Here is a 24,726-nt window from a genome sequence, read left to right as displayed (position 1 = left end):
TTAATGCTAGTTCGATTCATATCGGTTCGGTTTATACTCGGTTTGGTGCTAAAATCGTTCGGGTTAGTTTGGTAATCGGTTAAATTGGATCGGGTTGAAATCGAGTTCTAAAAAGTGGTTTTGACCAGTTAGCGCGTTTTGTTTTATATCAAGTTGGGACTAGTATTTCCATTTCATTAGCGGGTCGGCATAGGTTGGTGAAAAAAATAATGGATCGAGTAGAAATTGGGTTTTAAGAGATTTTTGACCGGTTAGCTATTTTCGTTTTATATAAAGTTGGGACTTCGTCACTTTATTTTCAGACATCGGATTATATACAATTACACAAATCTTCATTTATTCAATTATTCTATATCATGTTAATATGTTATGTTTCAAGTTTGGTTATACTCTTGTTGTTGTTTATTCGATATTATCATATTAGTCTATTACAAATTTATAATGTATTAATGTATTATTGTTTCATTATTAAATATATATTATTAGGTTATCAGCTTCTTGTTGGATTGTTTTAGATATCGTGTCATGACCATGTTTTGATGAGTTGCTACTTTGAATACGATAAATCGATTCAGATATCAGATTATATAGAATTACAGAAATTCTCATTCATTCTATATCATGTTAATGTGTTATGTTTCAAATTTGGTTATAGTCTTGTTGTTGTTTATTAAATATTAGTCTATTACAAATTTATAAGGTATTAATGTATTATTGTTTCATTATCAAATATTATCAGGCTATCAGCTTCTTGTTTTAAAGATCGCGTCATAACCATGATTTGATGAATTGGTACTTTGAATACGATAAATCGATAATTGATATTGTAATAAACTAATAATTTAATGTTACGGAACTATATTTGGATGTTTAATTAAAATCACGATTATTCAATTTCCCATTAGTCTAATAAAGTAATAATTGACAATTGTTTGTAACTATTCCATAATTTTGGTGTTAAAGTTATATTGCTAAATTACTTTGTTGTCTTACCCTCTCTAATCACCTTTTAAGATTACGTGCCTACAAGGCTGCAACATATATATGTTGCAACTTGCAAGTTAAAGAAAACGGGTGGGGAAGTAGAAGTATTCAATTAGATCGATCATCAACTGTTTTAAGTTTTAATAATCAGATACATTTATCGATTATCTATACATACCAATGATAGTATGATACCAATCGTACCATACATTATTATTTATTACATATACTGATATACATATAACTAATATACATTAAATATGTCATATTGAATCAATTCCAATTTCCAAACATTTGTGTTTCTTACAATTTATAAGTTACATAAAGTTAAGAGTACAGTAGTGTTTTTATTAGTACGTAGCTATGAATAAAAAAAACATATTATCCAAATCCATTATCCCATGATCCGTGTCACCGTCTTATATTAAATATCAGCCATTGATTTGCATGTCATCTAACGACCTATCATCGCACACATTCCAATTCACGATCCGTGTGTTTTCTTTTCCACCAATCAGATCACTCTTGCCATCGTCTCTTTAGTACTCTTTTTGATTTCTCTCTCGTTTTCTTAATCCTCTTCTGTAATATTATCAATTTTTTGAAGCCATGGCTGCTAATATGCTCACTGCTCTCTCGTTTTCTCTCTCATCTCCTCTTCCTTCTTCCTTTCTTCTTCTTCCTTCTTCTCCCTTCTTCCGTCTATGTTCTCCTTTCTTCCATCTCGTTTCTCCGTCTCCGTCCACCGGCACCACGCACGACGGTTTTTATGGTCAAATTCGACCACGAAACTCTAGATATAATTGTTTCATGATCGAATTTGGCCTTTTAAAACCAAATTCGAGGCCAAATTCAGGATTAATATATAAGGTGTTTTCGTTCTTCCTTTTTTTATTTTCTGTTTTTCTTTTTAATTTTTTTTTCAAGTTGTGGGCAACGGAGGGGGCCGAGTTAGGGTGGGTGCGACGGTGGTTAGACTGGGTTCGGGTGGGTGGGGAGGGAGGATTTTTCGAGGGAGGGAGGGAGTTTTATGGTGGGTGAGCAATTAGAGTGAGTTGGGGGGTTTCGAGGATGTTGGGTTTCGTGGGGGTGGGGTTACGGTGGGTTTGGGTTTTTTTTCGATTTTTTTGTATGGGGTGGGGTGGGGTGTGTTACGGTGACGGTGGTGGGTGTGGTTGGGGTTGGGTCGGGTTTTTTTTTTTTTTTTTTTTTTTTTTTTTTTTTTTTTTTTTTTTTTTTTACAGTGACGGTGGTGGGTGGGGTGGGGTGGGGTTTGTTAAGGGGGTGGGGTGGAGTACGTTACGGTGATGGTGGTAGGTGGGGTGGGGTATGGGTCTGGGTTTTTATTATTTACGGTGACGGTGGTGGATGGGGTGGGGTAAGGTTTGGGTCTGGGTTTTTTTATTTATGGTGGGTGGTGGGGTGGGGTAGGGTGGGTTACGGTAATTATGGTGGGTGCGGGGGTGGTGTTAGGGTGGGTCTGGGTTGACGTTGGTGAGGGTGGGTTACGGTAACGGTGGTGGGGTGGGGGTGGGTTACGGTAACGGTGGTGGGTGGGGGGTAGTGTTAGGGTGGGTCTGGGGTGACGGCGGGGGTGGTGTTAGGGTGGGTTACGGTGGTGGGTGGGTGGAGGGTGGTTGGATTGGGTGGGTGGCCAAATTTTTTCATTTTTTTATTTAATTTATAACTCCTAATTTAGTTATACAAGAATATAATTTTAATTTTATAATAGCAAAAAAATTTACAAATTTAAATCAATAATTATATGTAAAAAAAATTGTACTGTTAAATTACATTAAACATCAAATATATTTCGTGGAATTCTAACAAATTGTTAAAGGCTGTAAATAGTTCAATTTGAATGGAACGGGTTGTAAACGGTTCGGTTTAAATAGTTTGTAATCGGATCGGTTTAAACGGGTTGCGGTTTGAAAATAGTTCGGTTTAAACGGTTTAATGGGTTATAACAGTTCGGTTTAAACGGTTAGCGGGTTGTAAATGGTTCGATTTAAACGGTTTTTTTCCTACGGTTTAAACGGTTTCAGTTTATAAATGGTTCGGTTTAATTAGTTAGCGGGTTAACATTAATCGGTTCAAACGGTTTCGGTTTATAAACGGTTTGGTTTGTTATTGGTTTACGGTTCGTAACGGGTTAACATTAATTGGTTCGGTTCGGTTTCGGTTTGACATTATACGGTTCAGTTCGGTTTTCGGTTTAAAATTAGCGGGTTATAAACGGTTCGGTCCGTGATGGTTCGGTTCGGTAACGGACGGTTTTACGGTTCGGTTTGAAAAGTCCCACCCCTAGTTGAAGGTGCTTATTTAATCTGACATGTGAAGAAAGAGAAGAGATATAGAAATCATCCCACACCAAGCGTGTCAAATTTGTTGATACAAATTCAAAATCAACAAATAACAGATTTAAAATAAATGAAATAAAATGTTATTTTTGTTACTATGGTAATATTGGGTACAATCACTAATAGGGATGTTAATGAGGCGAGCCAAGCCCGATTATTGGTAGGCTCGGCTCGAGCTCATGAGTTTGGGTTTGAGGATGGCTCGAGCTTGTGGCTTGTTGAACCTTGAAATTTGAGCTCGGCTCGAGCTCGAGTGCTTAAAAAGAAGAGGTGGGCTCATGGCTCGAGTTCGAAATTAGACTCGTTATAAGCTTGAGTTCGATATCACTCTTGTTATTGGCTTGAGTTCACAATCAAATTATGGAGCAAAGGAGATTTTAGGGTTTCAACTTTGAGCAAGCTTAGGGAGCTTAGAAGTTAGGAGATTATTTGGCTAGGTCAATGGATAACTTACGTTAACTACCCAAGTATAATAGTGTGCTGTTATTGCGCTTTATTAACTTATTAGCTTTACTTATTAGCGTTATTCAAGCCACTTGCGAGCTTTTTGAGCTGAGCTTAGGATGGCTCGTGTATCGTCTCACTTAGTCTTGAGTCGAGCCCGAACAGTTTACGAGCAAACTCGATTCATTAACAACCCTAATCACTTATTTAATCCTCTAATTCAATCTCCAATTTGAATTTGATTTGGCTCACAGACCACTTTTGACTCTTGATTGATGACAAATGAAGCTTGATCTCGCTTGAAGATGATTGATGTAGAGATTAAAAAAATAAATAAAGGGGATGAGTATATGAGTATAGGGATACTGTGTTTGTGTGGGTGGTGTGGTATGGTAGTGATTTATGTGATAATTTGATGGTGGTTTTCAACTTGACTGTGAAAAGGCGGGTTGGTCGTGGAATGGCTATTGGATGGTGGTAGGACAAGGATAGGGGTGGTGGACGAGGTGGTTCAGAAGAAAAGGGGGAAAATTTGAAGTCATGTGCAGCTCACATGATAAATTTGGCCGGAAAATGGTGATCAATGGCGGGAAACCAGTCAAATGTTCTAGTTAAAAAATGTATTTTTGTTTTAAGGTTTCAAAATGCCTTTTTTTCTTCACAAATTGACCAATGTAAAAGGTCCATTCTGACAAATTTTCTTCATGTAAATAAACAAATAAGATTTAATTATACCCACTAAAGTACAACTGGTTGTAGGATTAAAATTATCATGTCTGGGTAATCAAAAACTACGGAGTAATAGTTAACAACTACAACTAATTTTGCTAAACATAACCTATAAATTGACAAAACTATACAACACTTTAATTAAAAAAAAAAAAAAAAATCAAATTAGACCATCTTATCTTCGACGAAAAAAAAACAATTGTGCAATACACCGAAATCACAATTTCAATAATAAATCTTACTTTATTAAGAAGATGATTAATCGTGTCATATAAAGACTACCCACATAAAATAAAATAAACCAAAGTTTAAGCTCATTTCGCAGAAACCGCGCACTTTTGGCAGATCGCACCCATCATTCACTTTTAGGCGGGAGCCATTTTCACAATTTGCCACTTCACATTTTCTCTTTGGCGCCTTACTTTCATTTCCCCAAACTCAAATTTTCGCCATTTCTCCAAATATCTCTTTCTTTTTCCCACTAAATTATTTCCAAAAAATTATTCACTACTTTCTCTGTCTTCCAATTACTATACTTCATAATTTCAGATCTCATTCTCACTTTTATTTTTCTCTCTCCTCCATTTTCATGGATTCTGAGAGTGATTTAGATCAATTGCTACTTCCACAGTCTGAAACTCCTACCCCAACGGATCAGAACCCGAAGATGAAGCGGATAAAAAAGAACGATTCGACTGCGAATGATGTCACTGCCGGTTCCGCCCCGACTAATGAGATTGATGGGTTAGATACAGGGAATGATGAATTCGATGAGTTTGATCCTTTATTTGGTGATTCGAGTCAGTTTTCTGCGAAACGGGTTTTGGATTTTGATGACAGTTTTGATGGGTTTGGGTCTGAGGATGATTATCATGATCCTGATTTTGAGAAGAACAAGAAGAACAAACAGGAGAAGAAGAAAAGGGAAAGTTCGGTTGAGATTCGTGATAGTAAAGAGAAGAAGAGAAGAGTGAGGAGTGATTTAGAGAAGAATAAATCGATTGTTTCGAGTCGAAAAGAGAAGAAAGTAAGAATTTCTGCTATTTTTATTAAATTTTTAGTTTGAGTTAAATTTTCTGAAGTTAAAATGATTGTTTTAGGAGAGGAAAGCTCGTTCAAATCAGCAAGCAGATTTTCAAAGGGTGATGAGAGGTAGTTTTATTAATAGAGATATCGATTTTTGAATATTATTCGCGGTTATTATGCATTTATTTTGGTGTTTATATGTGTATATTGGTTTTATGTAGATATGAAAGATGTGGGATTTAAGCCTATTCCTATGGTTGAGAAATCGATTTCTTCGGTGTTGGAGAAGATCAGAAAAAGGAAGATGGAGGTGTCGAAAAAATGGGCTTCCTATACCGAAGAGGAGGTAGATGGAGGTGTTGACAAAGACGAGCCGAAGGAAGTTGGAGGTATTGAAAAGGATATGGCTAAAGAAGGAGGAGGTGCCGAAAAAGATTTGATTAAGGAAGATGGAGGTGTGGAAAAAGATCAGGTTAAGGATGATGGAGGTGTTGAAAAGGATCAGGAAAACGCGGTTCCCTTGATACCAACAAGTGAAGAAAAACCCGAATCAAGTGATGAGCAAACTACTTGTGGCAATGTAAGTGAATCACATTGTTACATTTTTTGTGGCATTTGATTTAAGTAGTATGTTGTGTCATGGGTTTTATTGTAATGAACAAGCATTAAGATTCTGATTATTGTGAGTGCGGGTTATTAAGAACTATGTGATCTGATGCAGCCTTCTATGGATGAAATCGCAGTCTCATTTCGTGCTCCGATCAATGATACACAGGTTGCCTTGCTGATATATCTTTCATTTTTTCTCACAATAGATAATTAGCTGTTTGAAGTTGTGTTTTTGTTGTTAAACTTATAGTGGTTTACTGTAAATGTGCAATCTGTAGGACTTGTTACTGGATTCTGAAAGGATTAATTCACAAGACAACGAGTTACCCAGCTGCCCTGATAAAGACATAGCTCCATCAGCACCATCAATGAATTTAAGATGGGATTCTGGCCATTCTGCTGCTGTTGATGATGACCTGTAATTACCATTTAACTTGATTTATTTGCTTAGGATTGTTTGGCATGCTTTTGCTTGCTGTTTGTTGATTACCTAGAACTTGATAATCGTATTTGTACATTTTTTTTAGCTCTTCGAGTGATGAAGAAAGTGACAAGGAAAATACTGACCCCCACCCAAAACACCTGCAAAGAAGTTCCACTGCGACTGGTGATCCAGTCAAAGACTTCGTGGATGAAGAAGCATTGGAAGATGATAGCGATGATGATCTTTTGCGCTCTCAAGAGCAAGACGAGGAGGATAATTCAGACATGGAAGACAATTGTGATTATATTGCTACTGATGTTACAGAAAAGCCAATTGATGGTGAAATGCGCAATCAATTGCACCAGCAATGGGATCAGCAACACGACGAAGCTGTGACAGAAAAGCTCTTGCAGAAGCTAAAGTATGGTACAAAGAAGAGGGAGCCATCCATTTCTGATGTCGAGGATGCTGACAGAACAGATGGTGATGAAGAAGAAGAAGAAGAAGAAGAAGAAGAAGAAGAAGAAGAAGAAGAAGAAGAAGAAGAAGAAGAAGAAGAAGAAGAAGAAGAAGAAGAAGAAGAAGAAGAAGAAGAAGATAAGAATGTACCTCACATGTCCAGTTCTCGTGCAACTACAAAAAGGCTAAAGCAAATGATTCCTCTCATGTTTACAGATAAAGATGATGGTTTCGTGTCATCTGATGACGAAGAAACAGAAAGAATGTTGTCTAAGCAGTGCTTGCTTCAGAAAGTGGTATATGACACTACAGCCTAAATATTTATTCTGCTTCTGTTTGATTCTTGCCAGAGTTACTAATTGCTCTCTGTGTAATCTTATAATTACTGGTAATCACTATCAGGAAATGGAAAAGCAGCCCAAAGGTATGCCACCAGTAGCGGATGAGACATCGAAAGAAGTTCTAGGTCGTATAAAGAAAGTTAATGTTCCTCCTAAAACCAAGAAGAAAGCAAAAACACCATGTAAAGTCAGACCTATTTGATTAGCATTGTATGCTTAATTTTACCTTATAGTTTGTCTGCTGTTGTTCTCATTGACTCATTGTCTTTTGTTTTATTGTATTCTAGCAATTTTTGAAGCTCTACTCAATAAAGGGAGCAGCAGTGACTCTTCAAAGGTAATGAATACTCGTATATTATGGTATGATCTGCTGGGTTTGGAAGTAAGCAATCTGACTTCTGAACAACAATGTTCAGAATGTTTGAAAGATGCTTTTCCTGCTGATTTTTTATACCCAATTTACGTAACTGATCATTCTTTGATACTTTGCTTTTGGAAATGTAGTCTTCCTTTTTGCGACGAGCATCCAGCCATCCTGGGCCTTCAAATCATAGGCATGGACCAAAAACTGGAAAATCATTTATTTTTGGACGAGATGACAGCAATAGCCGGAGCTCAATGACTTCGCTGGAAGACTCACTCAATATGGTAAGCTTAATTCACAAGTCATTTTAACTTTAGAAGGAAGCATCTATTCTCAAATTTCAAATATCTGCAGTTTTTATCCACACTACAGCATATAAGATCCCTACTTACAAGTTATAATGCTAGTTAGAATAGACAAAATGAATTCTGAATTGATACTCCCCATATCTAAAATCTGGTATGTATGTTCATGTGAATCTTCAATTCACCTTGACCTATAATGGATCCTTTATATTAGAATCAAAATATGGCAATGTCTACAAGCATATGTACATACTATGTATACGTATCATATCTTGCATTACTCAAGCTTGGGTATTCAAGTACACTTGGGTTTGCATAGCAATCGTAGCATATTGATTGTCTTGTAAAGTTGTAAGTTTATCTTGATCTAAACATGTACACTTCATATCCAGGGCCAAAAAGAAAATCAGCCGAAGAAGAATACCTCAGCTAAATTTACTGGCTCTCAGGCCAAATTGAGTACCCAACACACAGAGATCAGAAGTGAAACAGCTAATGGCAGCTCATTATATGACATACTCAGAAGCTCTTCTGCGGAAACAAGCTATGATACTCGTGATAACGCAGTTGATCATGAAGCTGTATTTGCTGCATTCAAATCAGTGAAGAAACAAGTAAAGATTGAAAGAACTTATCAAGGACCTTAAAAATGTGTCTAGTTATAGTTTTTGTAGGTCTTCGAAATGTAGTGTTTACTGTTAGTCTGGTAAATTATGTGCATTATTATATGTTAAGGTGTTCAGCCTTTTTGACACCGGCCTTCTTATTCCAACAAATCAAGAGGTAAATGTCTCTGGCATTAAGCTGCAGATGTTCTAACGAAGTTAACATACAATTTACTAGCACCTTATGCAATAGGCTAAAAATAGAGCATGCGACGAGTTTCAATGACCACCAATTATGAAATAAAGATTGAAAATAAAAAGCTAAGGATTCAACGAAATGAGCAATGATCCAACGCGTTACACTGAAATGTAAGACAATCTTGCAGAGCTTGTAACCTTTTTTCTAAGGCCCATAATATACTGATGGAAACATTAGAATTTACTTGTAACATAACGCTAGATAGGTTATTATAGAGATATCAAGCCATAAATATTTCATAGGCTAGTCCAAAGATTTACTACATTGTGAGTTTGATTTTGACTCTTTTAAACTTTTTAAGTTATTTGATGGTCAGAGCCAACCCCTTTCAACATTCACAATTTATTTTTTAAAGTTTAGTATTGAGTTTAATTAACTTGTTAAACTTCAACTTAATCCTTTTGGATACATGTAATCATCATCATCATCCTACACAATGTGGAGAAGATGAGAGCTTTGTGTCAAAAGGCTTAATGGTGTGAAATGAAGACATTATTTTTTTGATTGAAGATTACTTGAGTTTTTTCCATAACAATAGTGCTCATCAATGAAACTCTTAAATCCTTAGTTAGAGTAAAGATCCGAAAAATAGAGACTAGAAATGGATCACAAGCTGCGAACTGTAAGTCGTACATGAATTGACAGTAGCGCTTGTTTGGCATCAAATATTACACATTTCAATAAGGCTGATGCTTCTCCCTTCTTATTGGATGGTGGAGAACTCTGCAACTATGATGTACAATACGGAGTACAATTATTTACAATTTATATTTGTAGTATGTATGTACCATCTGTGTGTATTTCAAACAGCAACTTGAGCAGCAGCTAGTCTTGCAATGGGAACTCTGTCAACAAAATAAAAACCATATTCATAGGACTGCTCAAAAAAAAAAAAAAAAAAAAAAAAAAAAAAAAAGCTTAGGCAAGAATGTATAAACACAAGAATCAGAAGCATAGTAAACCTGAATGGCGAGCATGAAACATAATCAAGTCCAGCCTCGGCGAAAAATGCAACAGATGAAGGCTCTCCCCCATGTTCTCCACATATACCCACCTGTGTATTTAAAACATATTTTTAGTGTTATTTAGTAGATAGAAAAGTACAAATGGTAGGTTGGTCCTGGTATGAGTTATCACAGATTTGCATGATAAAGAAAGTAGGGCTAGTCACAAGCAGAGCTGAATTCTAACTTGGCTCAACCTAGCAAAAAACATAGCTCAGCTCAAATTAGCTTAATTTCAACAAGTTCAAACTCAGGCACAACTCATCTAGAACTTGCTAGGATGGATTGAGTTTGGATCAAATGAAATTTTGAGTTCAAGTTTGGCTCAATGTGCTCAACTCCATGCCGGTGTTTAACTTGGGAAAGCTGTGCTAAGAATTTTCTTATCGTTGTATACACAAGTTTAGGCCTCAGGATAAATGATGTAGTGATATGTCAGCTCATTTACAAAATATGGGAATATGAGCCAAGCTTTAGGACCAACCAGATCTGAAATGCGCCACGAATTGCTCTTCTTCTTTTTATTTTTTTTTTATTTTTTTGGTGATCACCCTTTAATGCTATATTAGAGATGAATACCATCACATCACGGGATACATGATCACTCTAGGATTAAGAACACTGACTTGATTGTATATATATATCGAGACGAATTCAACAAGGTCTAACTTGTCTATATGTTTTCTTACATATAAATTACCAACATTGGTCATAGTGGACTATGTGCATAGTGCTAATGGAAAAGTGTTTAGGTTAAAAAAAATAAAATTGGAGTTAGTAAATTTTTTGAATTAGCACCCTACCAAAAAATGACTACAGATTGAGTTGGAACAAACCTTTAATTTTAAACTACTTTTAGCATGGATTGATAATTAAGGCATATTGATCTCCATGTTGTAATTTACCTTCAAGCTAGGCCGAGCAGCACGGCCTTTCTCGGTTGCAAATTTGATGAGTTGGCCCACACCTTTTTGGTCGAGAACCTAAATTCAAATTGAGCAGCATCGTGTAAAGACTAGTTAATTTAGTGGGATGTGAGTATTGAGTAAGACTGACTTACCACAAAGGGGTCAGTTTGCAGTATGCCTTTTGACAAGTATACAGGAAGGAACTTCCCAACATCATCTCTGCTATACCCGAATGTCATCTGTGTGAGATCATTTGTTCCAAAAGAGAAGAATTCTGCTTCCTTTGCAATCTACAATAGAAAAATATTATAATTCAATATTTTAGGTAGGTGTAATAGCTCAAATATGCACAAAAATAAAACAATTCTGATGAACTGTAACTATACTGTACAGATGGTTATCTATAAACCTAACTTTAGTAGTAATTTTCACTCTGCTAGAGCTGGATGTTGGAAAACCACCTGAGTACATACTAAAGCTATTATATGAATCCTTAAGAGGAAGAAAGTAATTTTATTGTACCTCGTCTGCAATTAGAGCTGCCCTTGGGATCTCAATCATTGTTCCCACCTTGTATTTTAAGGAAGAACCCATCTCAGAAAATACCTTTGTCGCCACTTCTCGTATTAAACTCACTTGATGCCCTAACTCCTGTCACTCAGACATGCAATAGTTTAGGGAACATAACACAAACAAAAAGCCTACTAATCAAAGATCAAGGGGATCAAATTAGATATTTAAAATCAAGTCAAAAAAGTAATACAATATCCCCAACAATTGTTATGCCTACTGATCCTGCTATTCAGGAAATAAATCCAGTGTTCTAACAAGGGTAACAAGTTCCAAAGAGAAGAGGAAAATAAATGTTGGCAAAAAGAAAAGGGTCCGTGCCTGTGGTGTTCCGACAAGAGGAACCATAATCTCAGGAAGAACTACAATACCCTGGTTGCTCATTGAAACTGCAGCTTGGAATATTGCACGTGCTTGCATTTCAGTAAGTTCAGGGTATGATATTCCCAACCTGTACGGACACAATCAAGTTCCATCAGTACAAGTACTAAAAAAAAAAATTTGAAAAATCTAATGACCTTATGGTCATTGTCATTGTGCACATGAAATGTTTAGATATATTGTTCATGTGCTTAATTATTATGTATCCATTTAAAAAGTAGAATATCCATTATTCTTTGACATCAGTATTACAAGGGATTTAAAGTACATTGGCTTCTTAAATAGTTAAATTTATTTCATTTCTTAATTTTAGTATAGTATTAGATGTTAGTTCTGTAAGGATTTATAGGAATTAGTCTCTTTGTAAGATTGCGTACATCTGCCCCCCCCCCCCCCACTCCCCCTCCCATCTATTTGAGTATTCAGTTGATCGTGTTTGCTTGATATTATAACAAATGTCTTTCAAATAAAGACAACATTCCAGATGGTATGGTGATGCCCTTATAAAGATAAAGAAAAAGAAAAAAGAAAAAAAAAAAAACTCTTAATTGACAGGTTATAAATAGATATATGTGAACACCTTATCCATTACCTGCAGCCCCTAAAACCCAACATGGGATTGACTTCTGATAACTTTTCTATTCTAGAGAAGACTTCATCTTCTGCCATCCCAGTTTCCGATGCCAGTTCATTCACAATTTGTTCCAAGTCACCTTCTGGAAGAAATTCATGAAGTGGAGGATCTAGCAATCTTATTGTAACTGGAAGCCCTGAAATTAACAAAATAATAATAACAATAAAGCACCTATTTACAAGGTAACTTAACCAAAATAAACATCAATATATAAAATTTTCTTGCCATCCATGGCTCGAAAAATCCCCTCAAAGTCCGATCTCTGATAAGGTAATAGCTGATCCAGAGCTACTTTCCTCTGCTCAGGTGTTATTGCCATTATCATCTTCCTCACTGTCTTTATCCTGTCATCTGAAGCAAAGAACTAAGACAATGCATACATTAATTATGTTTCCTTGAGTTATCTGGCACATTATGATATAAATTTTTAACAAAGAAGAATCTCAGGACTTAATGACTTGTAAGAACCAGACAAGAACAAAGGCATATGAAGAATTTTTCATCACCTACTGAAATTTCTCCCCTTCTTAATATTATTAAAATCTCTTCTTACTTGAATAGGAAAGACAACACACGATTTAGCAATTATTGAAATAAAATTAAAGGCAACTCCTGCATGACTCCTGTCAAAGTGGAGTCTAACAAGATTTGAAATATTTGCAATCATATTTCCACTATGAAACTACAAGTATATACAAAATTTAGCATCAAGGGCATGATAATGTTATTTCAAAATTTAAATAGCCCTTATTTGTGATAATTACTGATAAATATAAAAGAAACACCAACAAATCATCTCATAACAATAGATTACTAAGAGAAAAAGTGTAAACTACCATGTGCTCAGTCCTACAAAGTCCAATTCCTTCAGCACCATTGTTTCTTGCTGCTAATGCATCTTCTGGGGTATCTGCATTTGCCATGACCTGTACATATACTAACAGTGAATGTGAAATATAATAATTTGCGATGTTCTCCATGATTTTAGACTTGCTATAGCCAATGTCAAAGAAACAGTCTATAACGAAAGCTACATAGACAAAATACATATGTCAATCACGGTTGTTTAGGGAACATGGAGGCACGAACACTAGTTACTGTTGCTTAATGCATGCTTGGATGTATCACTCACACAATTAATATCCGCACATAACTCCAAGATAATTCTGACCAGATTTTGGGATGGCTAAGTTTGATGAGGAAAATGCAATGCATGGAATTGAGAAACAGCATGTCGAAACTGTATAACCTTAAGGCGCCGTATGTTATCAGCCCATGACATGAAGATTTCCAGATCCCCACTGAGAGCAGGAGGTGAAAGTGGTTCTTTCCCTAAGATCACTTCGCCAGTTGATCCATTAAGAGAAAGCCACTCACCTTCAGATATTACTTTGTTTCCAACCACAAGAACCTGGAAAATGAGCAATAAATCTCACACATCAGATAAACAATGATCAAGGTTAAAATATAAAGTAAACATAGGAATTACCTTGTTAGTATCATTCACTTGGATCTCAGAACACCCTGAAATACAACACTTTCCCCAGCCACGAGCCACAACAGCAGCATGAGATGTCATTCCACCCCTTGCAGTCAAGATTCCAACAGCTGCATGCATGCCCCCTACATCCTCTGGACTAGTTTCGGTCCTCACCTTTATAATGCATATGTATGTTAGTTGGGACAAGGTAATCAGCATTCACATAAGTTCAAGAAAATAAACTATTGGAGATGTATCCTTGAAAACCAATAAAGGGTGCAACCTAACACTACATATTGTTGCACATGTTCCGGATATTCGGTTGAATTTGATCTCAGCAGGTAAACTTGATAATGAAGGTTATATAAATCACTTTTCTAATGGAAAGTGGAAACTATGTAGAGGCTCCGACTTGCTATATTTTAAATAGAGTTCCAATTAAGAGTATGCCTAGACTGCATGTGATAGTCCAGAATTCTCATGAGATAAATGTTATGGGCCTAAATCACTTGCCTAGAATGGGGTTCAAATTTGGGCTCGTAATCTTTACTCCCTATTAGAGGGTAATACATTACCCATGCCTCCTTAGGGTAAATATTAGTTTAATTTCTCTCCATTAGCAGTCTCTTCACCTTAATCTTCTCACACACCACTGCTCTTATTCTATTACTATCGTTGTTCTCTCACCGCCGCCACTCATCCCTCACTATAACCGTCGTTCTCTTGTCGCCAATATTATTCTATCACGGGCCTATTGTTCTCTCACCACCGTTGTCCTCCTCTCATCACCACCACTATTTCGCCGCCATCAATTTAAGAGTTTGGAATGGCGAATGGCATTCAAATTTGACCATAAAAGCTCCAATATATGGCCAAATTCACCATTTAAGCCAAATTATAATCTTAAAAGTATCCCTCTTTTTATCATATCTTCTCTTTAATATAGGGTCCCTAATGGAGAAGATGGTGAAGGTGGCATTAATGGAGATGGTAGTTGCTACTCTTGCTAGCAGTGAAGGTAGTGGAGGCTAGTGGTGGGAACAATTTGTGTTTGTGTACATTGAGGTGTATTGTGGTTGTTTATGAGCTTATGGTGTGGGGTGAGTAGTGTATTGGGTTAGAATGTTATTATCTACCAATAGGCCAAACCTCATCTGAAACTTCCCTTTAAATAATCTCACCCTTTATGTTAAAGGACCAACTCAACCAAAAGATTAAGTTTATGGTTGAGGCCCATAAATATGTTTTATACTCTATCACGCCCCTTCACACGAGAGCCTGTTGGGCTTGAAGTGTTGATGCAGCATGGGCGTTCCTTATACCCCGCACTTAATATTCCACTTTAAAAGGAGGGGTAGATGAGATTCGAACCCGTGAACTTTATGTCCCGCTGACTCTAATACCATGTTAAAGGACCAATTCAACCAAAAGCTTGAGCTTATGGTTGAGGCCCAGAAACATGTTTTATACTCTTATCATTTTAAATCATTCTCCTATAATAGTTCACCTCTCAATATTTACTCCTGTAGTTATGAAACCTTTTCCAAGAGAGGCCTAAAAGGATCAAAACTACCCCATGAACTTTGGCAAAAAAAGAAACCTAATCTCAATTATTTTAAGGTATGTTGATGTAAAGCAATTGCGAGATTGCCTGAACCCAAAAGGAAAACATTAGGTGCGAAAGGAATTGATTGCATTTTTATAGGCTATGCTCATCAAAGCCTTTAGGTTTTACGTTATATAATCTAATGAATTTGTCTCGATTCAACCTGTGATAGAGTCAAGAGATGCAATATTTAATGAGGCTCAATTTCATCATTTCCTGGGTGAATGAACATTGTAATAATAGAGATCCCATTAAATAAGATCATGACAATACTTTTGCCGGCAGCAAAAGTAAGCAAATTCGAAAAGAGAAACCTTTTGGACCCATCATCTTTACTTAGTTGAGGGGTTAAGAGAGTCAATATTGACTCAAACACTTTATTACTAAAGTGTGGAAAAGGATCCTTAAACCTTTTTATGAAGTCTAATGATGCGTCTTTTTGGAAAGAGGATATATAAGATGAAATGTATTCAATTATGGGTAATAATACTTGCCTATGGTTGCGTATCCTTTTTCTCAATGCCGGGAACTAAACTTCATAAAAATATAATCCCTAAAAATTAAAGGGAATCTTCTAAATTTCTCTTTATAAATAAAAACAAACATAGTCATATGAAATCTAGTTTTATTCGTATCGATGAGTACATTATTAATATCTAGATTTTGTAATTTTTGCTAGTGTGAGATTAAAGATAATTGCCGTCAAAGATTTGCATCGACATATGTAAATGGGACTAATATTATGAAACGAAAGGAGTAAAATTGGAAAATATACAGTTGTTACCAAAAAAAAAAAAAAAAAACACCAGACGTACTATGCACTAAAGTATTAAATAAAATAAATAATCATATAAAGAAAAGATAAAAAGGGAAGGGCCATCCATTTTTTTTTTAAAAAGTTAGGTTAGGATGCATTGTTAGTCATCCATGAACTTCTTCTTCCTTCTACACACTATTTTCTTTATTTTACTCCATTAATGAAACTTTTCACTACAAATGGGTACTCCATCAAACACGAACCAAATCGCGAACCAACACGAAACGGAACAAGTAAGTTCCGCATTTCGGGACACGACGTCCTGGTTCGCGGAGCGTGCCATCATCCCATGTTCCGTGTATCAATGGCACGTTCTATTATATGTTAAGGATAACAATCTTGATGAAAATACTGAGAAAACAATCTTTTAGGTATTCAAAAGGGGTTTAGAGCTATCGTCTTTGAAGTGCAGAGGATTCTTAAAATGTAATCAATATGAACGTGATCTTTTCATGAAAGATCTATGGTAACTTTATTAAAAGTTATGGTGCCTAATGATGATGATGTTGGAACAACTACAGTGGTGGAGATAAATCTAGAGACCAACAAGATTCTAGTCATATTCAAGATGAGGAGGATGAGCTGAATCATTAAGAGGTTCAGTAGGTAAATGCACATTTATTACAACAGCAGCAGTAGGATACTTTGGCAATCACTAGGCCACAGAGGTATTATTAATCAGTTAAAAAGTTTGGGTCAGAGAAACCTATGAGACATTATAGGCAGGTAAACTTGGTAGAATATGCACTATCGGTGTAGGATGATGAGCCAGTCACCTTCAAACAAGCTATCAAAGACAAGAATATCAAGAGTTGGTTGGTTGCTATAGGGGAAGAGATGCAATCTCTTCATTAAAATAAGACATAGGAGGTATTCCCATTGCCCGTGGGAAAGATTGTTATTGGTTGGAAGTTAGATAAAATAAGGTATAAGGCTAACTGGTGGCTAAGGGATTAACATTGAAAGAAGGTGTTGACTACAATGAAATATTTTCTTCTATGGTAAAACATACTTCTATTCGGGTGTATTATGTCTCCTAGCTCATGGAAATCTAGAGGTGGAATAACTTAATGTGAAGAAATCCTTCTTATACGGTGACTTGGATGAGTAAAACCAGATGAGGCCTTAGGGATTTACGGATGGCGGTAAAGAGAATTAGATATGTCGTTTGAGGAAATCACTTTATGGATTAAAGCAATATCCTAAACAATGGTACAAGTGATTTAATTATTTAATGTTAAAATAAAGGTTTATAGAAATTATTGTGTATACATACATAAATTTCGTGGAAATGATTGTTTTATCTACTATTGTATGCGGATAATGTGCTATGTGCTTATTGCTTCGAAGAGCAAGGTGGAGATAGATAGGGTAAAAATTCAACTCAGTGCGAGACTAGTGCGAGACTAAATACTTGGGCACTGAAAATATTAGGTATGAAGATTAAAAGAGAGAGATCAAACCAGAAATGTTTTTAAGCCAAAAAGGCTACATTGAACGGGTTATTGAAAGGTTTCGGATGAGCAGTGTTAAGTCACTGGTGACTCCATTGGCTTAGATGTACCTTATGCTAGTGTAGTTGGCAGTTTAATGTACGCCATGGTGTGTACTCGTCTAGACTTCGTGGACTCGAAGACTCGAATTAGGTTGGTGATATAGATAGATGACAATCTACTATTGGTTATGTGTTTTAAATACACAATGACCCATCAATGTTACAAGTTATAGTGGCTCTATCTATGACAAAAGTCGAGTATATGGCTATAGTAGAAGGAGTTAAGTAACTTTTGTGGTTTTGGGGACTTCTATATATTTTGGGGTTGAACTAGGAACGTGTGAATCTGAATTGTGATAGCCAAAGTGCATTAACTTGAACTAGGTTCATCATGCTCCTACCATACATAATGATGTGAGGTATCATTTACGGGATGTCATAGAGGAAGGTAGTATTTCTCTTGTGAAAGTGCATACAAATGGGAACCCTATCAGGTGGCAAATTCCAATATTGTTTAGAATTGCTAAACATTGTCTCGTGTTGAGTATTACATAGAGAAATAAATGGGACTACAATTGGTTTGATCCCTGGAAAAGGTAATTGTAGTTAAATTAAAATCTCTTAGGTTTGAATTTGATGGCTTAATTAAGAAAAAGAAGGGGTTGATGCAATATTATTTATCTAATGTTTTTGGGAGTGTCAATCAAATGAAATCCTAGGGTGAAACTATAAGAAATGAGAGAGTTGTGAGTAAGGTTTTAACTTTTAAGGAGTTTGGATAGTGATTTTAACAATGTGGTTGCGGCTATTGAAGAACCAAAGGACATGTTTTCCTACACGTTTGATGAATTAATGTGTTTCTTCTTAGCACATGTTGTTAGATTAACAATGAGGATGAAAGAGTAGAGGAGAATGCATTTCAAGTGAAGGTACAATCTTCACAAGTGAGGGAATCAAATGATGGTGGTTGTGGTCATGGTAGCGATGGTCGTGTTTGTGGTCGTGGTAGTGAAGAAGATGAAGGACATGGTTAATCCGTAGGACACCGTGGGAATATATATGGATATAATTAATTCCTAAATTAATTATATCTAATTTAAGAAGGTTTAAATAAAGTGAAAGGAGAAGAGAAGACATAAGAGAAGAAAAGGGAATGAGAAAAATATTATGGGTTGTTTCCAACATAGCCGGTAATTATCTTTTCCTTATTTAGCTTATAAGTTACTTTAAAATGTCTTGAGATAGATGTAGAATTTGTAATCATTATTTACATCAGAATAGTTTTTTATATAATCTTAAGAAGGTTTTACTTTTTTATATTATATATGTTTCCTTCATAGTAGTTATTGTTTAGTTTAAGCCCAAAACAATATATTTATTTGTGAGGTATTAGTTTCATATTATCTAATAAAAGTCACATTTCCGCTGCGAGAGCTCCAACAATTGGTATCAGAGCCAACGTCAAAATCTTAAGTGGTAAAATTTTTTATTTTGAAAATAATTATAATGGCATCTACTAGTGGAACGATTAAATTTGGGAAATATGAAATAAAAAAATTCAATAGAAAAAATGATTTTTCCTATTGGAGAATGCAAATGAAAATTTTTCTTATATCACAAAAGTTGCTTAAAACCTTTATGTTTTCAATTTGAACTTTTTAACAACCCTTTTAAAACTTTCTTGAATTTAATTTTTGATTCTCAAAATCCCTTAATTTTTCTTAAATGCTCTTTCATTTACTGACTTTACTCACCTTTTTCAAAACTCTTTTCAATGATTGTTTTTTTTATGTCCGTTTCTTTATATCGTACGATTCCTTATGTCGATGCATGTTAGTCGACCCCTTATGATTTTGGGATTAAAGGTTTGTTGTTGTTGTTGTTGTTGTATCACAAAAGTTGCATAAGGCATTGGCGAGAAAAGAACAAAAACCAAAGGACATGAAGGAGGAGGATTGGGAAGAGTTAGATCTTGAAGCACGAACGACTTTAATCTTATGCCTTAAGAGGGATGTTGCAGTCTTGGTAAATGAAGAAGCAACAGCCGACGTGTGGTCAAAGTTAGAGACAAATTTCATGACAAAAACTCTAACCAATAAGATCTACTTAAAATCCAAATAGTATACATGCAAGACGGAAGACGACACCTCAATCCGGGAGCATATCAATATGTTTGATAGGATTATATCAGATTTGTACGATATAGATGTGAAGGTAGATGAGGAAGACCAAGCACTCATGCTATTACTTTCATTACCAAAGTCCTATGAAAATTTGGTTCAAACATTCATGCCTGTGGGTGATACTCTAACCATGAATGAGACTAAAACGTCACTTTTAGCAAATGACCTTCGAAAGGTTGCTACAAGTGGAACGATGTCTAGTAATGGAAGAGAATACAACGAACAAGCTCAGGGATTGTTTAATGAAAGAGGGCGAGGCAAGAGAGGAAAGTGTAGATCAAAATCTAGACCTCTTATGGAAAGGCCATGTTTCAAATGTGGCGAGCTTGGTCATTTTAAAGCTAATTGCTCAAATTAGAGAGTGATATTCAAAAAGAACAACAACGACAACTCTAAAGGAAAACAACATGAAAAACAAGAAGCAAGTTTTGTTTCAAATGACAAAGATGATTATTGTTACTCAGAACAATGCAATGAGATATCTAGTAAATGGATGATTGCTTCAAGTGCATCTCACCATATGTGCCCAAACAGGAAGTGGTTTACAACTTACCAGAGTTTGGATGGTGGTACTGTTTTAATGGGAAACAATCATGCTTGTAAGACTGTCGGGTTAGATCCTATCCGAGTCAAGATGCATGACGGAATAATAATAACCTCGAAGGATGTGAGACACATCCCAGATTTGCAAAAGAATCTTGCAGAAGAACCTTATTTCTCTTGGTTATTAAAGAAAAATGGCTGCAAAATAATCTTGGAGAATGGATTTTTAAAAGTTGTTCGTGGTTCCTTGGTAGTGATGAAGGGGATTCGTCACGGTAATCTTTACACTCTTTTAGGGACAATCATTACAGGTTATTACAGGTGATTTAGGGACAACTATTACAGTTGGAATCGGTGGAGGTAAAGACCAAACATAATGCAAAAGGATATGGCACATGCACCTTGGGCATATGTTGGAAAAGGGTCTATCAATGCTTAGCGGAATTTTGTGAACATTCTTGGACGGTTCAAGCAAAGGAACTTGGTGTCTAGTACAAGCTCAAGTTCTCTCGACACTTACTCTACTTAGTGGTTTTTAATTAGTTTTTGCTTGCAAGTTTTTACCTTTCATTTGAAAGGGTTTTTCTTGGTTTAAGCACTTAGGATTAATTTTATTTATTTAGGAATTATAGACTAAGTAGAATTAGAATTAGTTTCCTAATCTAAGTAGAATTAGTTTTCCTATTCTATTTGGGTTACTTGGGGCTAAAGGCTAGGGACTTGTCCTAGTCCTATTAGATTTAGAATTAGTTAGTTTTTAGTCTATAAATAGTTGTAATTTCATAACTTTTAGATATAAAATTTTTCAGATTAGTAAATCAAAGTATTTGTCTGTTTTGCAACCAAAACATTCGTTTCTTGAAGCTGGTGATTAAGTTCTTTAAGCTTTATTTAAGTTGATTAAATAAGGGGTGGCGTGACCTTTAACTTACTTAATCTACTTGTCTTCTTGTTTAATTCTTGGTGGACGAGTCCTATAGAGAATTAGGCTTGAATTATCCTTGTGTGTGTTTAAACCTCCTAAGCATACGCATCAACTTGGTATCAGAGCACAGGTTTGGTAAAACGTAACTGGGAACGTTATACTTGGAATTTTTTAGTGATTCTTTTTGCATTGGACTCCAAAAACGTCCAGCTACCACGTCCTAAAATTTCGTAATTTTTGGATAAGTAACGAGTTCTACACAGCCTCAAACTTTTGGTGTAGCTGCAGTGATTTGCGGTTGAGAACCCGGTTTTGTTTTGCTTCATTATTCATCCAAGATTCGATCTTTTAATCAAGATTTTTGCATAAACTAACTGTGTTTGTGTGGAAATTATGAGTGACGAAGAGAGACCAGTAGTTCCAAGGAATTTAACCTTAGAACAAGCATAAAACCTTTGAAGAGATCGACAGATAACCGAATTGGCAGCAAGGTTGGATGAGGTACTAAGGAGACTTAATGTTCGTGAAAAATCTTCTTCAAAGAAAGGTAAGTTCCGACTCTAATCTAGACTCAAGTGATGAGGGGAGTTCAAGAAGGAGAAAACCTAGAAAATCGAGGAAAGACTACTCATCAAGTGATGAATCTCCAAGACCTAGAAGGAGAGATAAGTGCAAGGATGATGATAAAAGCTTGATATTAGATCTTCCAGATTTCCATGGTAGTCTAATTGAACACGAAAAGTATCTTGAGTGGGTAAGGAGAGCCGAAACCCTATTTAATTTCAAGGACTAAGATGAGAGAAAAAGATGCAAGGTGGCTAAATGCAAGTTGGCTGGCTGCTTGTGGTATGATAACTTGAAAAAGAAAAGGGAAAGAGAAGGTAGGGATAGGATTTGAACATGGAGTCAACTTAAGAAGCACATGAAGAAGAAATATGTGCAAGATCTCTACATAAAGATGCAAACTTTCAAGCAAGGTACATCTAGTGTTGAATCTTTTATTACTGAATTTGAAAGATTTGATATGCTTTGTGATTTAGATAAAAGGAAAAAGCATAAAGTAGCTAGGTTTATTGCTGGATTGAATGAAGATATTACGGAAAAGGTTGAGATACAACCATATTGGAACTATGATGATGTGTGTAAGGTTGCCATTCGAATTGAAAAGCAATTAAAAGGGAAGAAGGGGCTGCACACTAAGGGGGGTTCTAAGACTTTTGAAAAGCCGAATTTCAGTAAGTTTAATGCTAGCAATTTGTCTACTTCCAAGCAAGATAAACCTAAGTTCGAACCTAACAAGAAGCTTGAAGGTGAGGAAAAGAGGAAGTGTTTCAAGTGTGGAGCTATGGTCACATATCAAGCACTTGTCCTTTAAAAAGAGTGATGACTGCATATGAGTGGGAACAAGAGCAAGTGTTGCGTGATAATACTCATGACTATGAGGAAAATAAGGAGCAAGAAAACGATGAAGAAGAGGAGGAACATGTGAGTGAAGTAGAGCCTGAGACACATGGTAAAAGCTTGGTTTTGAGAAGAGCACTACACTCCCAAACCGTACCTATGGAGAACAATCAAAGAGAGAAATTTTTTCTTAAAAGGTGCAAAGTGAAAGAGAGATTGTGTGACATGATCATTGATTCGGGGAGTTGCACTAATGTGGTGTCTACTACTCTAATTGATAAATTGAAGCATCCTATAACCGAGCATCCTCAACCATACAAGCTCCATTGGCTAAGCAACACTAGTGATGTGGAGGTAACAAAACAAGCCTTGATTTCTTTTTCTATTGACAAATTTAATGATCAAGTGCTTTGTGATGTTTGTCCTATGGATGCATGCCACTTATTGCTAAGAAGACCTTGGCAATTTGATAGATTTGTGAAGTATGATGGTAGAACTAATGTGTATGTGGTTAAAAAGGGAGAAAAAGACAAACCAATTGCTTTGAAACCCTTAATTTCAAATCTACCAAAGGTCACTTCTAATTCGAAAGGCTTGCTGATGATTAATGAGAAAAAATTTGATAAAGCAGTGGCGCAAGAAGGTTGTTTTTATGTGTTGGTTTCAAAGGAAATTAAAGAAGAAATTAAGGTGTAAACACCTTCGGTTTTGGAGCCTATTTTGCGTGAGTTCAATGATGTGTTTCCGAATGAATTACCACCTGGTTTGCCTCCAATTCGTGGTATTGAACATCAAATTGATTTAATTTCGAGATCTCCTTTACCAAACAAAGCTGCTTATAGAAGTAATCCCGAAGAGACTAAGGAGATGCAAAGGCATATTGAAGAACTCATGGTGAGGGGTTATGTGCGTGGGAGTATGAGTCCTTGTGCGGTGCCTACATTACTTGTTCCTAAGAAAGATGGGAGTTGGCGCATGTGCATAGATAGTAGGAGGGTGAACAACATCACAATCAAATACAGATTTCCTATTCCAAGGCTAGATGATCTACTTGATGAGCTACATAGTTTGAAAATATTTTCTAAAATTGATCTCATGAGTGGTTATCATCAAATTCGAATGAGAGAAGGGGATGAATGGAAAACTGCATTCAAGACTAAGTTAGGGTTGTATGAATGGTTGTTGATTCCTTTTGGCCTTACTAATGCTCCTAGTACTTTCATGAGGTTGATGCATGAAGTTCACAAACCTTTCCTTGGTAAGTGTGTTGTGATTTACTTAGATGATATTCTGATTTACTCTAAAAATATGCATGATCGTCTTAACAATCTAAGAAGTGTGTTTGAAGTTCTAAGAAAGCAAAGGTTGTATGCAAAGCTAGAAAAATGCTACTTTCTTGTACCAAGTGTGACTTTTCTAGGGTACATAGTATCAAAAGATGGTGTTTCTGTTGATCCATCTAAGGTAGAAGCAATTAAATCATGGCCAGTTCCTAAGAATGCTTCGGAGGTACGTTCTTTTCATGGTTTAGCTTCTTTCTATAGAGGATTTGTGAAAAAAAATTCTAATATTGTTGCACCTATGACTGAATGTTTGAAGAAAGAAAGAGTTAAATTTGAGTGGAGTAAAGAGGCGCAACATGCCTTTGATGTAATCAAGAAGAAATTGTGTGAAGCTCCTATTTTAGCTCTACCTGACTTTGCTAGTTCATTTGAGGTGGAAACTGATGCAAGTGGAGTAGGAATTGGTGCGGTTCTGATTCAAAGGAAGAGACCTATTGCTTACTTTAGTGAAAAATTGAATGGTGCTCGTTTGAATTACTCTACTTATGACAAAAAATTCTATGCAATTGTTCGTGCTTTAGATCATT

General features: G+C 35.9%; 2 protein-coding genes across 5 annotated transcripts in view; one reads left to right on the top strand and one right to left on the bottom strand.

The window, feature by feature from the left end:
* Nucleotides 1-4,816: 4,816 nt before the first annotated feature.
* On the top strand, nt 4,817-8,797 carry LOC110690042 (glutamic acid-rich protein-like). The gene is made up of 10 exons (XM_021866869.1): nt 4,817-5,544; nt 5,618-5,669; nt 5,765-6,123; nt 6,265-6,318; nt 6,431-6,570; nt 6,680-7,331; nt 7,438-7,558; nt 7,664-7,713; nt 7,881-8,024; nt 8,438-8,797. Exons 1-10 carry the CDS (start codon nt 5,107-5,109, stop codon nt 8,690-8,692), a joined length of 2,265 nt encoding a protein of 754 aa, XP_021722561.1. The 5' UTR covers nt 4,817-5,106; the 3' UTR covers nt 8,693-8,797.
* A 586-nt stretch (nt 8,798-9,383) lies between these two features.
* LOC110690041 (pyruvate, phosphate dikinase, chloroplastic-like) overlaps nt 9,384-24,726 on the bottom strand; it is a 37,169-nt gene continuing 21,826 nt past the window's right edge. For 3 of the 4 annotated variants that reach the window (XM_021866868.1, XM_021866867.1, XM_021866866.1), the window contains exons 11-21: nt 13,896-14,060; nt 13,656-13,817; nt 13,243-13,332; nt 12,632-12,770; nt 12,365-12,542; nt 11,713-11,842; nt 11,344-11,472; nt 10,974-11,111; nt 10,819-10,896; nt 9,872-9,963; nt 9,712-9,754 (exon numbers count right to left, since the gene is read on the bottom strand). In XM_021866868.1, coding sequence (XP_021722560.1) covers nt 9,712-9,754; nt 9,872-9,963; nt 10,819-10,896; nt 10,974-11,111; nt 11,344-11,472; nt 11,713-11,842; nt 12,365-12,542; nt 12,632-12,770; nt 13,243-13,332; nt 13,656-13,817; nt 13,896-14,060 — 1,344 coding nt within the window. Of the gene's footprint in view, nt 9,755-9,871; nt 9,964-10,818; nt 10,897-10,973; nt 11,112-11,343; nt 11,473-11,712; nt 11,843-12,364; nt 12,543-12,631; nt 12,771-13,242; nt 13,333-13,655; nt 13,818-13,895; nt 14,061-24,726 lie in introns of all 4 variants that reach the window. The other variant, XM_021866865.1, reaches the window with a different exon arrangement.

The sequence above is a fragment of the Chenopodium quinoa genome, unplaced genomic scaffold (genome assembly GCF_001683475.1).
Source record: "Chenopodium quinoa cultivar QQ74 unplaced genomic scaffold, ASM168347v1, whole genome shotgun sequence".
NCBI lineage: Eukaryota > Viridiplantae > Streptophyta > Magnoliopsida > Caryophyllales > Amaranthaceae > Chenopodium > Chenopodium quinoa.
Note: the sequence above shows the minus strand (reverse complement) of the source record. Positions and strands in the feature narration are given on the sequence as shown.

Bases quoted from the DNA above. Each gene is read 5' to 3' on its own strand.
- LOC110690042 (XM_021866869.1), top strand. From the start codon at position 5,107: ATGGATTCTGAGAGTGATTTAGATCAATTGCTACTTCCACAGTCTGAA. The intron at 6,319-6,430 runs GTTGCCTTGCTG...TGCAATCTGTAG, and splicing joins CTCCGATCAATGATACACAG to GACTTGTTACTGGATTCTGA. The intron at 7,559-7,663 runs GTAAAGTCAGAC...ATTGTATTCTAG, and splicing joins GAAGAAAGCAAAAACACCAT to CAATTTTTGAAGCTCTACTC.